Genomic DNA, 17,679 nt, shown 5'->3' with positions numbered 1-17,679 from the left:
AACTGGCTCGATGGCCGCACGCAAAGAGTTGTGGTAAATAGCTCGATGTCCAGTTGGAAACCTGTAACGAGTGGTGTCCCTCAGGGATCGGTCCTGTTCAACATCTTCGTCGGCAACATGGACAGTGGGATTGAGTGCACCCTCAGCAAGTTTGCCGATGACACCAAGTTGTATGGTTCAGTTGATACGCTGGAGGGAAGGGATGCCATCCAGACACGCTTGTGAGGTGGGCCGATGCCAACCTTATGAAGTTTAACCAAGCCAAGTGTAAGGTCCTACACCTGGGTCGGGGCAATCCCCGGCACTGCTACAAGTTGGGCAGAGAAGAGATTCAGAGCAGCCCTGCAGAAAAGGACTTGGGGGTGTTGGTTGACGAGAAGCTTAACATGAGCTGGCAGTGTGCACTTGCAGCCCAGAAAGCCAACCGTATCCTGGGTTGCATCAAAAGAAGCGTGACCAGCAGGTCGAAGGAGGTGATCCTGCCCCTCTACTCTGCTCTTGTGAGACCTCACTTGGAGTACTGTGTACAGTTCTGGTGTCCTCAACATAAAAAGGACATGGAGCTGTTGGAGCAAGTCCAGAGGAGGGCCACGAGGATGATAAGAGGGCTGGAGCACCTCCCGTATGAAGACAGGCTGAGAGAGTTGGGGCTGTTCAGCCTGGAGAAGAGAAGGCTGCGTGGAGACCTCATAGCAACCTTCCAGTATCTGAAGGGGGTCTACAAGGATGGTGGGGAGGGACTCTTCCTTAGGGACTGTAGGGGTAGCACAAGGGGTAATGGGTTCAAACTTAAACAGGGGAAGTTTAGATTAGATATAAGGAAGAAGTTCTTTACAGTGAGGGTGGTGAAGCACTGGAATGGGTTGCCCAGGGAGGTTGTGGATGCTCCATCCCTGGCGGTGTTCAAGGCCAGGTTGGACAGAGCCTTGGACCACATGGTTTAGTGCAAGGTGTCCCTGCCCATGGCAGGGGGGTTGGAACTAGATGATCTTAAGGTCCTTTCCAACCCTTACGATTCTATGATTCTATGATTTTAACAATGAAATGTAACACAAGTTGCTTTGAACAAGTGGGGAATAAAAGACAAGGTTTTATTAACAGAAAACTTTGACCACTTGGTTTTGTACAGCTACAATATAAAGAAAGTATTTCCAACAGAATTTTGAAAGACCATGTATTTTTACACAGCCAAAGCACTCATGTTAGTTTGCTAGTGCTCCTTGCCTGGTTAAAAGAAGACTTCCAAGCCACAACTATCCTTGTATACACTTCCTGTGCATCACTGCTACTTATTCAATGCTCAAAAGAAAGCCAGCTTACTCTTCCAAATACTATAAACTGAAGAGCCTTTTCCCCATCCTCCATTTCAAGAGACTTTATATCAAGGGAAGTCCAATTAAATTCTGTCTTTTCTTTCCTTTCCATAGTTCTTTCCTTTTCTTTCAATTCCTAACGAACAGAGAAAACAAAACAGAGGAGATAGATGGGAAGAAGAAGAAAACCAACCTAGAAGTTCCTAGCACTTGTCCTACGAAGTATGTAGTCATCTTTGTTTTCACCAGTGACTTGTGGAAATGATAATTCCTTAGGTAGATACGATTAAAGTTTTAAAAAAGTATTAAAATAGGATTTGGAAAGCAGAGGCTATTCCCCATAGAATACTACAGTTTTGTGAAAGGTCAAAATTCAGGGTGTCTTTACTCCACAGTATTGCTTAAGCATATTTTGTGTAACTAATATATCTAAGCAATATTACTTTCAGTAATGAAAAATACATGTATCTGGATTCTGGGAAATCAGAACAGAAAACAATGGCAGGTGTTAAATTTAGGCTGTTTGTACTCCATACAGGATAAAGAAGACTGGAAAAATTCATACCACTGCTCGTAGGAGAAAAATGCTTAAGTGTGTCAGACATATATTTCTTTTCCTAGAATCAACAGCTCTTTACTAAAGAGCCCACTGACAGATACAGATACTTACCATGATGAAGAGAACAGATTCCATAGCTTTCTTTACATTTTTGCTCTCCAGACTCTTATTCTAAACTTTGAAAGAGGGAATATGCTTCTAGTCAAAATGACATAATTGGAAAATGCATGTTATGATGAGGATAGCATTTTGTGAGATAATTTGTATAAAAAGACAAAGATTCTTGTTCTAGTTTCATCTTAAAAGCTTCTGAAAATAGAAAGCAAGAAAGACTGGAGAGTGTGTGCTTGCACATGAAAAGAATAGAAGACCTTTTAATAATCCAGATGAAGAAGTAATGAATATATTCAGTAGCTTTCAAAAATAGGATTCTGATGAGATTTAACTGGACAGCTAAAGGACGTCTAATGAAGTTAAAAGCTGACAAATGCAAAGCAACCAGATGTGATGGTAAAAACCCCTAAGTTTTGTTTCCTAAATTAAGCATATGAAAGCTTAGTGTAGGAAACTTAGAAGCACTGCAAAATCCTGGGCAGCTCATTCTATCTGCTGAATGAGAAGAAATTGTAAAAGAAACCAAACAGAACATTGAGAAACAATATGACTTGTATTGTTAAGACAAATAAATCTGAAAGTATGACAATTCTGTTACAGAAATGAATACTGCAGCTTCATTTAGAGTCTTAGTCCAGGTTATTTGCAAAATTGCATCAACAGGATGAGAAGAGGACCAAAAAATTCAGAGTAAAGGATTACAACCCAAGAACTTTGCAGTCAGGACTGACTAGCTCAGTCATAGTTATCAGCTCTGTAACAGCTGGTAAAACTACATACAGAAAAATACAAAAGGGCTTTCACATTAAATCACCTATTGTGTACATTAATCTAACTTAAAGTTCTGCTTAAAAATTATAGTATGTTCATAAATATTAAATGCTGAATTTTATGTACTAAGTAATGATGTGGTTGTCTGTCCTTCCAGGAATGGTGAATACAGAAATTCAGGGGGTAAGCACAGTCGTCCTTCAATGCTGTACAAAGCTTTCCAAGACTACTGGCTTGTGCATCTGCAGATTGCCACACTAGGATGATGGAAAGGAGTTTACTAGTTGTTGTATTAAGTCTACCCTTAAATCCTGCTTAAATCTAGAAAATGCATCTTGATTAGACTCACAAGATGACACATTCACTGCCTGTCCTTCTTATATCAGCTAAAATAAAGCGAGTTACCTATTTCACAGCCTTTTTGAATACTACATGTTTTTTTCCACCTATATACTTCATTTCCTAAAACACCTGGAGCTCATTAAAACATTCCATGGGTCCTGGAAAGAGCATTCTGTGGCTTCACCCTGTCAGGCTCCAGTGACATAAAAAGCATTGCTCTATAAAATCATGCATTATTATTGTCAACAAAATTTTGGTTTGGCATGTATGCTGATCCTAGTTACTTTTAATGGCAAAACCTCCAAAGAGAAAAGGATTGATATGATGAAAAATGAAGGTCACAGAGAGTTTAAATAAACCAGAATAGGAGAGAGACTTAAAATATGTGATTTGTAAAAGAGATACTGTAGTTTAGCAGCATGAAGTATTTCTTAATGAATAATTCAATACAGTCTGGTTCAGAACCCTAAACTAAGTGCTAATTAGCCATAGCAACACACTTACTTTCAACAAAAATATAAAATAAGATCTAATTAATGACCATTTCCTGTGGCAAAAGATGAAGTTCTCTAATTTATCTCTGAAAAAAGACACTAGAAGAGAAACAAAATGAAAGGGGAGCTTTAAAAGAAAAAGGCATTTCAAAAGCTAGGTTCCTGCAGGCATTTCAGTGCCTACGGCATACTGCTCTGGTTAGCCCTTGAAATTCACCATTGCAAGAGTGAGATGATTATCTTTAGGAAAAAATATCTTCCATGTCAGCAAACATAGAATAAAAGTTGTCCATTTTCCAAGCTGAGCTATGCATACCTTTGGACTGAGAAAGCAGCAGACTAGAACCTATATATTCTTTTTGTAATTGGGGGGGGGGGGGGAATGGACAAACTGAGCCTGCACAATTCTTTGAAATCAAGTTGAGAAACTCCTCCAGTAGCTGCTATACAATACTCTGCTATAACACGTTTTTTGCAGTTTATTACATCACATTATTTCACAACTGGAAAGTGAAGGAATACAAGGGCTATTAACAGACCTTCGAAAATTTGATGACACAGAGTAGAAGGTCACTAAATCATAAATAAATGGAAAAAGGCTTCTTAATGAGAGTTACAGTGTGCTAAGTAAAACTGCTTCCACTGTTACCACCCCTAACATCTACAATACTCATTTGATTCAAATTACATGTCCAACAGTAATACAACAAATAAAGCCTAGCTAATAAGCCATAAGATTTCAACTGAATGCTTGCATTAAACAAACATATATAATCTACCTTCAAATGAAATGGCACGTGACTCACACATTTTATTGTTCTAAATATTGCAGTCACACCAGCAGAGTATTTTCATGATAATGCTAAAACTGCCTTATTGAGTTCTGTGCATGTTTTAAGTGATTAGTAATACCGATCAAGATGCAGAAAGACAGATGTTTAATTGGCAGTAAAAACACAAGAGTGAATTCTCAGTTGTCAAGTTTCAGGAAGAAGTTCAAGAGAAATCCATGCCCATAGATAAAGCTGAGTCTCATTACTGAGTTTTAAATGCCTATTTATACCTCCTTGATTAATGAAGTATAGAAGCTTATTTATTCTTGCCTCAGAGCCTTAGTTTATTTCTGATTTAGGTACACAGGAATGCAAAGACAGATCTTTATAAGAAGAAGGTAGCGTCTATTAAAAATCTGCAAGTCATGAGGATGATTTACATTTGCGAGAGTCAACGCATTGTGTGCGGACTCAGCTGAAAGTAAGATGTGAGCTCCTCCCTGCATCATTTCTCAGCAACAACACAGCACCATAATCATGCCAAACCAGTCTGCTTGCAAATATGCTTTTCCTTTAAAGAGACATTTTCCTTATAATTTCCAGCAGCCCATTAAACTTTTTAGAAATTTAATTTCAGGGACAGAACTGTAGATATTACTGTAATCTTCTTTCTGTATTTGCTTCTTCACATTCATATTGACACAATTTTTCTACCTTCCTTAGCATCTGTTTAAGTATTTGTATATTTTGTCATAGAATATAATCAAAATAAAATCTCTACATCCCCATTATTATTTATTTCCAGTATCTTAATTCCCAGTATTTGACCCACAAACTTCATGAAACCAGAAGCTGTACAGTGTCAGTGAAATTCTGTGAATCCTTATTTAGAAAGCTACCAGGTCCTATGAACATAATGTTCTGCTGGTTATCTCTTTCTCTGCATAAAGCTCAGCAGTCTTGCATTCAGTCATCCTCACTTCTATAAAGTGGGGTTCCACCTCTCAAAAAAAGCTGCTACGGCTGTATGCCCTTTTGACATCGACATAGTAACTATACAATGCAATAGGGTCACTGGGACACAGTTTTCTTCTAACTATCTGAAAAAAACCCTAACATAAAAGTCTCCAAAAGAGTTTAAGAAGTTTTAGAATACAGCATTAATCTGGAGAAAAGCTGAAAATTAAATAATTTCTCATTAGTTCTTTCTTTTGCTGCTCATTGAGTTTTTCTTTTTTAACTTACCAGGCATTATAATATTGGAAAAACCTAGTTTCCTTGTTATGGATACTCCGTGGGTAAACCTCGATGTATACTCTCTCCTAATTTGTTCTATGTCTCCATGAAGCAATTGAAGAGAAACTGCCAGGCCTGAAAATGAAAACAAGAAAAAACAGATTATAGTCATCACTACTTCTTAAAAATTACATACACTTGCAAGTTATATACGCATTCCTGAGACCTCAGAAAATTCAGTGGAAGTTCAGTATACCAAGCCAACCCACCTCAAATTTTTTATGTATTTGGGAAGGGTATCAACACCCAGAAATCAATAAAGACTTGTACCTATGAAACAAAAAAACCCCATAAAAACAAGTACCTACTAAAAAGCATTAGCAATTATTACTGATGTGTAACTGTACTATGATGACACGTCGGATCAAAATTATCTCAATATAATTGAGGATGGATGAGGCCTTAATTGGAAAAAGAATTAGAAAAATGTCAATTCAGAGAAACATCAATCAGCCATATTTGCTACCATTTCAATTTTTCACTTCCTTCAACACAATGCTGTCTTCATTGGTATGCAAGAAAAAGTGGAAACACAATGGTCCCTATCTATGCGAGAAACGTGGAAGTCTCATTACAATGCATCACTTAACCTGATACAAAGCTATACAATTTATTCATCCAAAATCTGAAGAAACAAACTCTAATAAACCAATAGAGCATAATAAATATTTTTTTACTTTGGCACAGTAATTTCATAATGACGATAATGACTGAAATTACAACCTTTTTTCAATATTCGTCATATTTAATCAATCACGCTTTTTCCTGTGTTTGCTAGAAGACATACAAAATGCAAGGGTGGCCATATAATAATTTTCCAATATTTATTCCTCTAGAACCCAGGAAGAATAACTTCATCAATTATATCTGCAGTATACAAGTAAATTGCAAACAGTATACTTCATTACAGCTGAGATTAACAAAAACAACAGGCATGCCTTTTGGTAATTTAAATAAGGCAAGTGCCAGGATGATACAGCTTGTACAGACTAATCTACCCTGACCTTCAACATTACTACAGCATATCACATGCCAACATACAGATCAAGGAGAAAACAAGAGCAAACTCTTCATATACACTGAACAACTGAAAATAAACAGACAACTCAGAGGACTCATAACTAACTTTAGATTAAGTTTACACAAATAACATGCACACACAGTCTGAATAAGAAGGTCACTGGTCCTTTCAGCTTTGGAAGAAATTTCCCCTACAACCATGTTACTATTTAACTGAATAAATTTACTTGAAGTTTGATGGTTTTCAAATCAAAGCTTAAAAAATCTGTACTAAGTGCTGTCAGTCCACGCTGCTGCACTAAAGAGATCAGAGATCTAATTACATGACAACTTTTATCTTTTTCCTCTTACTTCCACTTATATTTCATTATTTTGGCAACTCCAGAGAATGTGATACTCTGACCAGACTTCCATTCTCTTATGAAAAACAGCTCACCTACACATCTCCAACTGAGTACATAAACCTTACAAGGAAAAACACCGCGAAGTCTATTCTATTTTAAGGACTGTATTTAATGGCATGGACATTAATTATTTTGGTAGTAGGAACGTGTTCTGTGGTTATCCTGTTAACAACTTTTAGGAATTAATTACAATTATTTTTGGTCTAGACAAGAAAACAAACCACACTGTGGCCAGCTGAGAGTATAGGAGAAGAAGGAGAAGCACAGTACTTGTAAGAAATCAGACAGGCAAAATTCAGACTTTGTTAGAGCAAGTGAAAAGTTGTTCATTGCTGGACGGGAAGAGGTAAGCTGAGTATAGTTCACGTATAAATATGGATATTTAGCCTACCTGCAATCTTGTTTCTTTTATATTTTAAGATATCATTATACATACATATGTATATTCATACCCCTATATGCCCCTATTGCACTGTTTCCTTGGAAACCTAAAAAGCATTTGCCATTGTTCCAGATCATACCAACCACAACAGCGTTAATCAGCTATTGTACACCACCTGGTGTTGAGCAAAGTTATTGTGTTTTCTACACAAAAGTCGAAGACCCCCATCCAATTAGTACTATGGTTTTCTTTGTGTATAAATTTCAGAGATTTCCTTGAAGAACTTAAATTAGCTCAAAAATGAGATAAATGTCAAAAAACTTCATGAATGTCAAAACAGTTTTAACTGGAGAAATACGCTGTCTTTCAAGGATTTGAAATACTTGATCATGCAAGGCAAGAAAGCTACTAGATCTCTGTATTTCACAGCATTCATTGTTAGAAGTGAAGAGTCATCTTTTTATATCCAAAAGTATCAAGAAAATTTCTCATTGAACACACTTTAAAATGGTTTAGTAATTTTACCTGTAGCTTAAATACATCTTTGGAATATGAATGGTATTCATCCCCCAACTCTTCAGAATAATGAAGAACACTGGATTAAAGATAGCAAAGATACTTAAGAACGTTATACAGTGCAAATAGCCCAGTATGACAGGAAAGAGTGAAACTAAACCAGAATGGAAACACAACAAAGATGCCCAGGGAAGGAAGTCTGAACAACCGCTAAAAACTAAGGTTGCAAGTTAACAGTCTTGCCACTAAGGATCCAGCTGCCAGTGAAAAGGGGCTTGACAAGAAGGGAAGCAGATCTGATAAAACTGGTAAAAACACTAAAGGTAGGCAGGTACGGACTGCATATAATCGATGAAAAGAAGATGATCCCCAGTTAAGTGTTCTGATTGCTCTCTGAAACCTCCACTAATTTTGCAAGGAAAGTTAGGCTCCCCTGCATTAAGGGCCCAATATCAGAAGATGCACACTGTTAGTGAGGTGTGACACCCACATTACAGAATAGATAGCTTGAATTCCTGTGTATTTGTTACATTCAGGATCTTGTGATGAGCAAAAGGAACATACCATATATGCAAAGTCAGGAACTTATTTTGAGTCCTAATGGAAGTTGCAACAGTCTAATCAAAGACTTCTTATTAGTCCACTTACAAAGATACTAACACAGTCCAAACAAAATACTGTAGAATATGACAAACATACACACAATGTTTCCAGTATCTACCCCTTGCTCACCCTTCCACTGCCCTTCTGGGGTCTTAAGGTCAATGGTTTCAACCTGGGAAGGGGGGGTATAGTGATCGAGTTATAAGCATCCCAAGTCCTTTGCCATGAGGAGTAGGATGTTGCCTGTTTCTTCCTACTCTCTCTCTAGGCTCCTCTTGGAGTAATTTTTATGTCTGTTAATGAGCTTTACACTTGTTATTTCTTCACTGGTCTGCAAGTCTGTGTTACATCTTCATTCATCACATATGATGTATTTCATATATGTCACATATCTGTTCTTTGTTCTCTTAGATTCCCCTAAAACTGTTTTTATTCTGCTCTCAAGGTCACAGTATTTGATAACCAGTAATTCACCACTGCCGAGGTGTTCATAGGTCTGGGGCCTCTAGTATCATCCCATGCCAGTACTTTCAAGGCCTCAGTTATGGTCACATGTCTTTACTCTTCCACGTTCTATTTTAGTCTAGTAGGGTTAGAGATAGCCAAAGCCAGATAGGTAATTAGGACTGTTGTCAGCTAAACGCAAATCCTGTGGCCAGTTACAAGCCACAGCAACACCATATTGAGAGGTATATAAAAATAGAATACACTTGCCAAAGTTACTAGCCACCCATCATGACTGAGGAACTATGCGTCTCAAATAAAAGGGGAAGAGGCACTTTAAAAAGATGGAATATTTCACATTTTACTAGGAACTAAAGTTTGTATCCTTATTATAAATCAAGTTACCTATCAATTAGAGTTAACTAACATCATTTAAAACACACTGCCATGTCACAGAGCAATTCAGATTTTTCAGAAGGTTGCACATTCAAGTGAAGTGCAGAGGGACTCCCTCAGACACACTGCAAAACAAAGTGGAATGAAAAGGAAGCGACAACTTGAAAGACACCACCTTTCTCACCAAAATGTAACCAAGATTTTGCATACCAGAAAGCCACTGAACTCAATTTAACAAGTGATTAAAGCTAGCTCTGTGGAGAAAAAATGAACGGATGGAAATGTTACTGCTCCTAGAAAGGAAGGTTTAATCTTTAGACAGTAATGAGACAGGGTCAAGGTGGAGTAGAGTTCCACATAATTTAGTCAGCAGCCAACACAGGAGATATGAAGACAACATTCAATGAAAACCCAATCAAAAGAATGCAGAGATATTCTTTTTGTATACAGAGATAGAAAGGAAATTCATTAACATTTCTCCTGTGGAAACATGAACAACTTTTCTGTCATATAATAAAGGTAATATCCTTTAGGTTAATTTATTCCACTCTGATGATGTATGTCAACATCAGTTCCTTCTCATTTCATGCACTACACAATAAAATTATCAGCTGTAGAAAAAATTAAGAGCATCCAATGGAACAGCTGTGCACAGACAAAGAAAACAGAAAACTGCAACATGCCACCATATACTGCATCTGACTATGGCTGATATAATCACTACACCATTTATGAGACCCAGAATCTATCCGAAACTTCAAAACTACAGATTTTCGATTTCTAGAACATTAGGAGCTAAAACATAACAATGAAAAGCATTATCCAGTCTCTGAAGGACTGACACATTTTATTTAGTTAGGAACGTAGTGTAGCTTTGTCCCCTCAGAAGAAATTTCAATTACCTCCCTAGTGGCAATTAAACCCTCTTGTGTTAGCTATTATTCTTTATTTACTCCAGTTTTGAAAATATTCCTACCAAACCCTTGTGTGGCACTGCAAACAGATCTGCTTTTATTTCTTTTGCAAGCATATGAAATTTCTTACAATTAACTCACACCATAGTTTGCCACAGAATATTTTTATCATTCACGTGAAAAATAATACAGAAAACTGACAAGTGGGCTGAATAAGCACTCCAGATTTTTGTTAGATCTGTCATTTCACCTTAAAACAGCTTTTATACTGCATTACTGATTTCTGCATTTAGTTATGGCAAAAGGCAACTGTTCATGACGCTTACAGACCACTTATTTGCATTTGAGCTTCTGGGGGGGAGGGGAAAACATTTACATTCAGCTTCTATCTACTGGCAGCAGAGAATCCTAGATCATATTAAGAAGAAAATGCCTAGCAGCTGCTCAGGAAGCTGATAGAAAAAACCTCGGACAGAATGCTATTCAGCACCGTTTGTATTTTAAGAAAGGTAATAAAATACAACATCTGTCCAAATAAAGCTGCCTAAGGGTGTTAAAACTATTCTGAAAACATACATGTGTTCCCAATTCTGGTAGTATTTAAAGTGGCCAAATTACCACTGCAAAGATAAAACCAGTAGATTTCCACACTGGATTCGGCAAACCAATGATTTACTGATTTAATGTGATCTGGGAAAAATAATTGTATAAATCTTGTGCAATTTTGCCACAGCAAAATCTGTGTAGTAAATCCCAAAAATCACAGCCTGGGAACAGAGAGGAAAAAAAAAAGAGAGGTAGATCCAATCCTCGCCGGCCTTTGTTGAAGTATTTATTGTGATTACTTTGAATTATCAAAGGAAACTCCAAAGTCTTTGTCTTTTCCTCAGCTTTAAATTCTGCTTTTTAGCTTAGTAAAAAAGAATGCAAGAAAAACAGCCTTTGCAAAATGTTGACAACTTTCTTGGAGCTTACAAATTAAATAAGCTCTTGTACCTAAAGCTTTTGCCAGAAATGCCCTTTAGTGTGGAAAGTTGGGTTTTTTTAATTCTTCACATGGAAGATAAACACTTAAAAGCAAACGGCGTTATATTATCATGAGTAAATTGGCTTGGAATTTCTTTACAAGGGAGATGGTAAAGCCTTAAGTACTTCTTGTCAGAATCACCATAGGATGAAGGTTAAACGACCAGAAGGCTGAATGACGAATATAAGCGTCTAGTCTAACCTCCTTATACAGACTATAAAGATCTTCAGCAATAATTTCTCCAGTTCTTACCTTAACAAGCCCACTGATGCCCTTTTCTATTACCAATACACACAGCATGTCAATACCCATTTCCACACTACATTGCTATATTGCAAAGATAAATCATCTTGCTAATTTTTTTTAAATTACATTTTTGCACACTGTTTTGTTAACTAGAATATTAGGCAGTGCACAAAATACACAGTTTTACAATCTTACATGTTTTATATTGCTTCCAGTGCAAATAACAGACAAAAGGTTCCAGGGAAACACCCATTATTTTCTCCTTTATGAAGAGCAGCTCTGCCATGCAAACCGGCTTCACACCATAGTATTGGAAATTTAGGTATTTCCATTCCATTTATGTGTTATTTCAAATAAAGAAACAGTTTAACTGGGACCTAAAGAAAGTGTTAAAAAAACAAATGCCCACCAACATAAAGCCCCAGATAACATTTGTAATGAATTTGTAAATACAACTCTTGAAGGAGCTAATATCATGCATATATGTTCCATAATTTACCATTTGAAGTAGTCTTTCGACTTTCTATTCTTTCAGTAGATAAACTAAAGGAAGTCAACACTATTTAATAGTAACAAGCATGATGAATTTTGGAAAAGGCTTATAAAAAACTCACTGCTAAGACATAAACCAGCTCCAAGACGGAAATATGAGTCAGCTATTATCATTCTGTAGCCTTAGCTAGGAAGTTCCAGGTTTAAATTGGGTGCTGTTTCAATCACATACAGAAATTGTATAGGGAGCAGGACTAGGCAAGTGACCATCCGCCCGTACTCAGCACTGGTGAGGCTGCATCTCAAATACTGTGTTCAGTTCTGGGCCCCCCACTACAAGAAAGACATTGAGGTGCTGGAGCAGGCCCAGAGAAGGGCAATGAAGCTGGTGAAGGGTCTGGAGAACAATTCTGATGAGGAACGGCTGAGGGAACTAGGGTTGTTTAGTCTGGAGAAGAGAAGACTCAGGGGGGACCTTATTGCTCTCTACAACTACCTGAAAGGAGGTTGTAGTGAGTTGGGGGTCAGTCTCTTCTTCCAAGTAATAAGCAATAGGACAAGAGGAAGTGGCCTCAAGTTGTGCCTGGGGAGGTGTTTAGATATTAGCAAAAATTTCTTTACTGAAAGAGTTGTCAAGCCTTGGAACAGGCTGCCCAGGGAAGTGGTGGAGTCATCATCCCTGGAGGTATTTAAAAGACGTGCAGATGTGGCATTTAGGGATGTGGTTTAGTGATGGACTTGGCAGTGTTAGGTTAATGGTTAGATTCAATGATCTTAAGTCTTTTCCAGCCTAAATGATTCCATGATTCTATAATCACAATACTGAAATGAACAGCAAGTCATAGCTTCTACTGGATATAAGATGTCCCTGACAATATCATAACTGCACATTTTTAATTCTTCTCTAAAAACAAGTCTTTTAGCAATACCCAATACCACAGTATAAATTCAATTTTATTAGAGCTGTCATCTCCAGCACAGTCTATAAGTCATGCTATATGAAGGATAGATCACTACACCAAAAATCTACCTTGAACTTGATTTTTTAAGTCCCTATGGTAAAGCCAGAACTTTCACAACACCACCACAGGCTTGTACTGTTGTAAAAATGCACAAAATTACATCTGACGGGTCTATAAAAGTCTGCCACTTTAAGGATTAATATCCTTTCACAAAACTATGATAATTAATATTACATGCTAGATTAGGGTAAAAATTTTAAATATTTGGTTACTCCTGAATGTAAGAAAATGGTTTTATATTAGTTTGCAGAACAATATCATCTACCTTGTAAAAAGTTCTTAAGTAAGTACTTTTTGCTACAAGTTCTACAAATACTTGTCTAAAAACCTACTCTAAAACTAGCTTTTTTATATGTCAAAGTTGTCATTCAGGGCCAAACGATCTTGAAAAACAATTTATGTGCAAAATTCTTTATAGATTTAATCTTTCAGCTTTAGCATTTGTTGAGAACAAAAAGGAATGCCTTAATTTATTGCGAATTTAGTGAAGCACATATGAGCACTATTCTTATTTTAAATTTATTTCAAATTGCAGCCTTCAGTGACAACTAATTCTTAAACACATCAAAATGGAATACACATTGTCACAAAATCTCCTTGTCACAAAACGTGACAAAGATTAAAACTGACAGATTAATAAATTGTCATAGAACTAGAATAATTAAACAAATGCACTTGCTGTTTAAATGTTAGTCATGTATATATACAAAACACATTTCAGAGCACTACTGATATCTCTGATCCCTGCTGAGGAAAGACAAGCATCAGAGAACTTCCCTGTATTAATCATACACTCAGGAGTTACTTAATATTTAGGTACTTCACATTCTGCTCTATCTACTCTGTTGAGAACATGTTACCACTCTTGCTCTCATTCCTCCTCATTTTCTACTAGTCCATTGCTCCACTCAATTCTCCACTGTGACCCTGCATCTCCTTTTTGTGGCTAACAAATATAGCTGTTCCCAGCAGGGAATGCATATTTTGTTTCCTATCTGGCATGTCTCATGATGATTCACAGGAAGAAGCTCTCCTCGCAGCAACTCTTGAGTGGGATAACGCTGTGAACTGCTGGAGTAGTGTCATGCAAACACAGTCACACTACTTCCGTATCTAGAAAATACTGTAAGTTCCCACAGCTATGTTCCTATGAATACTGCACTCTGTAAACTTCTACTGAGCTACAAATTCCCTGATGTATTTTATCTGTTGCAGCTTTTCATCCCACAAAGTGTGGAACAATCATGCTCCTCAGCTACCTCACTTCACAGGGCTTGTAATATTTCTCCACTGCAAGGTAAATAATGCCTCTGAAAAGCTTCCCCCTTTGAATCCAGGAATTTGTAAGCCACAGCTTACTCTCTGTGAAACAGGAGATGATTCAAGATTTGGGTTTTGTCTGGGTTTTGTTTGTTTTGTTTGTTTGGTTTTTATTTCTCAGTATTTAACAGTAACCATGGAGAAAAGATAATATTAGAGTGCCAAGTGCTTGAGCTGCTCTACCTCATGCCTTCTCAGACTGAGTTTTATACTACCACTGAGCTAGACTGAGATTTAGTGCAACATGTACATTGGAGAAAAAAATGCACATATGAGGTAACAACAGTTCCCTAAACCCAAGGATGTTTGCTTTATGAAACTTACTTTGGTCTGGTTGAATTAAAATGATAGCAGTGTAATGAAATTTGCCTTTTGAATGAGCAACCTCACTGAACTTCAAAAAAGTTAGATCCTACTTTGAAGTTGGTTCCTCTTTGAACTGGTGTTGGACCCCATAACCTCCTGAGGACCCTTCCAACTTCATTTACTGTATAATTTGATTCATAACTTTGCCCCCTAAGATGACAGTTTCTCTTTCCTCATGATAGGATTCTTGCCAAACATCTATCAACAATATGGGCTGTGAGTCCTCCATGCTTCAATCAGGACATTATGCAATTGCCTATTCATTGACCATTTCCTTTAGTTATGCAGCATCACCTTGGATGATCCTATGCCTGCAGATTTTTGCACAGGTACATGGAAACAACTTTGAATTTACTACAGGCAGTAAACTATTAATTTGAAAAACCTACTTGTGCATCTTACTCTTTAAAAGAAATTAACAGTTTGCGGCTGACAGGCTTAATCTTTTACAAATCAAACCACAACCTGGATTTCTCTTAAAAACAGCTTCCCAATTCAGGTCTTTCCTCCACCATATTAAAAAATTCATGTTCCTGCCAACTACTACATACAAGAAAGTAATTTCTGTTTTGTTTTGGTTTTTTTTTTAATGACCTAAACTGTATGCAAGAGGATGTGATTTATGTAGATTTTTCAAGAGTTGTAGTTCGACCCCCTATGCAACAGCTAAAAAATTAATATGCTGGAGCCGGGAGTGGCAAGTAAAATCCCACCATCCTGAATGTGTTTACTCTAAAGCTTAAGGCCCTCCCATCAATTCAAGTTAATGTAAAATTAAGTGTTTCCAGTCGAGCTGCAATGTAAGTTTGGCATTGCTAGCACAGAATACACCACACTGCGTTCAGTAAACATGCAATTAGGTTACATCACTCTTGTCTAGTTCATCAGAGCATTCCAAAATAATGATACAGGAAAAGACCTTCCAACTCTATTTGCTATTTTCGTGGAATCCATGCAAGAGTCCAAAGCCACAAAGCAGCTAGATACGTTTATAATTTCTTAAACGAGTAAGTTACTCTCTATAGGATTTGAAAGGATTCTCACCTCCTTTGCTGTAACAAGTGAAAAGCATGTGTATCCTTGTCTCAGCTCTCAAGAATTTCTGTATCAGGCACATGCAGCCTTTCAAGACTCGTCATAAAGGAATCTAAATTGGCATTTACATAGGAGCTTACACATGAGAATGTTAGGAACCTGAAGTAAAGAGTGGAGCAAAAAGAATGTTTTGTATCCCTTTAAAACTAAGCTATTCAGCCTTTCTTCTCAAAGGACGACGAAGAAAGAGGAAGTTGTAGTGCATTTTTCATCAGTTTATTAATATGATTTTTTTAAGATAACTCACTGGGGAGAATATTCACATGTAACACAAGACGAAGGTTTAAATTTCTCACTACAGGATTTGCTAAGAGGACATGAATACAGACAACACTTGGGAAAATTGTGCACTACTTGGCAGGCTTTAGAGCCACTTTCACTTTCCCCATGGCAAAATGAATATTGTCTGATTGTATAGGAAGTTGAATGGTAGCTGCAGGGAAGTCTGAGAAGCCAAGTGATTAGCACGCTCATCTGGGACATGATGTCTGAGACAGACTGGAAATCCTTTTTTTCCAAATCAGAGTCTGAACTAAGACATTTTCTGTCTTTGAAGAATGTCTCAAACACTGGAGTAAATGATTTCTATGGTAAACCCGTATTTATATATTTATATACTCCCTTAAATAGCATGGGCACAAGAATCACAGCAATCACCCCCAGCACTTTTTTTCAGCCTAGTGCCCAAGCAGCTCAATGTAGCTCACCTGCACGCTGACTGTGCAAGTGTCCTGGGTGCCTCCAGCTCCGCCCTGATCTCAGCTTCAAGCAATGGCAGAAATGAAAGTTACCGTAGCTTTAGGTACCTACAGGAAGATCTTGTGCCTAAGAAGTTACTTGGAAGATGCTGTTGGCATTTAAGTAGGGATTACAGTAAGAACCATCACTGTTTAACTGTGTAACTTGCTTATAGTCATAAGTAGGTAATTTTTGTGGACAAGAACCCTCTATCTTCAGAGCCCAAAGGACTGCTCAAATCACACGACATAAAGCGCTGCACCAATTACTAGACATTCCTTTCATCATCATGTACTAAATTAAAAAAATACATTTTGTCTTTTGAAAGTCTAAAGAACTCGGGGGGGGGAAAGAAAAGAATTAGTGCTATAAGCAAAGATATAAAGTTGCATGTGATAAATTCTTACTAAAAATCAGAAGAAATTAGTAATCCATGACACTGCATAGGTATGTACAAAAGGAATAGCATTCACAGATTTTTCTTTATTTATTTTTTTATAGAACCATGTTTAATGATGACCAGATTTGGCTTTGTTCTCTTGCCCCTTGTCCTAAAACGCACTTCAAACCATTTTAAAAATCAACAGGTTCGTGGCACAGTAATTCTGTGGGCAAATGAAGCAGCTATTATATAATCAATAACAGTTTACAAAGCACTTTGTGTATTAGTGTCTCCTTTCTTAAAGACAAAAGCAGCCCACATCCAATACTATTTGTTTTGTGTAGTCCCAAGGAAGGTCCAGAGTACAGTTTCACAGCCACACACAAAGAATAAGATCTGCAACTATGACCCACACTGCAAACCTTACAAGGAGATTCTGACATTTGACAGCAGCCCAAGCTTTGATACTAAAGCAATGACTTTGGCTAGGCTTCACTCTAAAATATACCATAATGGGATAAAAGATGATTTTATATGGTTTGATAGAAGCCAGTAACTGTTTCCTCTATCTGTAGTATGCGTTTCACTGCTCTCTGTTCCTACAGATACAGAAATAGAAATGTGTTATTTCCATGTAAGACTGATGTAAT

General features: G+C 37.2%; 1 protein-coding gene across 1 annotated transcript in view; it reads right to left on the bottom strand.

Moving 5' to 3' along the window:
* Positions 1-17,679, bottom strand: part of DOCK4 (dedicator of cytokinesis 4) — a 254,581-nt gene that overhangs the window by 102,931 nt on the left and 133,971 nt on the right. The window contains 1 exon segment of the mRNA XM_030479015.1: positions 5,612-5,737. Coding sequence (XP_030334875.1) covers positions 5,612-5,737 — 126 coding nt within the window.

This window comes from Strigops habroptila, chromosome 3 (assembly GCF_004027225.2).
Source record: "Strigops habroptila isolate Jane chromosome 3, bStrHab1.2.pri, whole genome shotgun sequence".
In the NCBI taxonomy this organism is placed as follows: domain Eukaryota; kingdom Metazoa; phylum Chordata; class Aves; order Psittaciformes; family Psittacidae; genus Strigops; species Strigops habroptila.
Note: the sequence above shows the minus strand (reverse complement) of the source record. Positions and strands in the feature narration are given on the sequence as shown.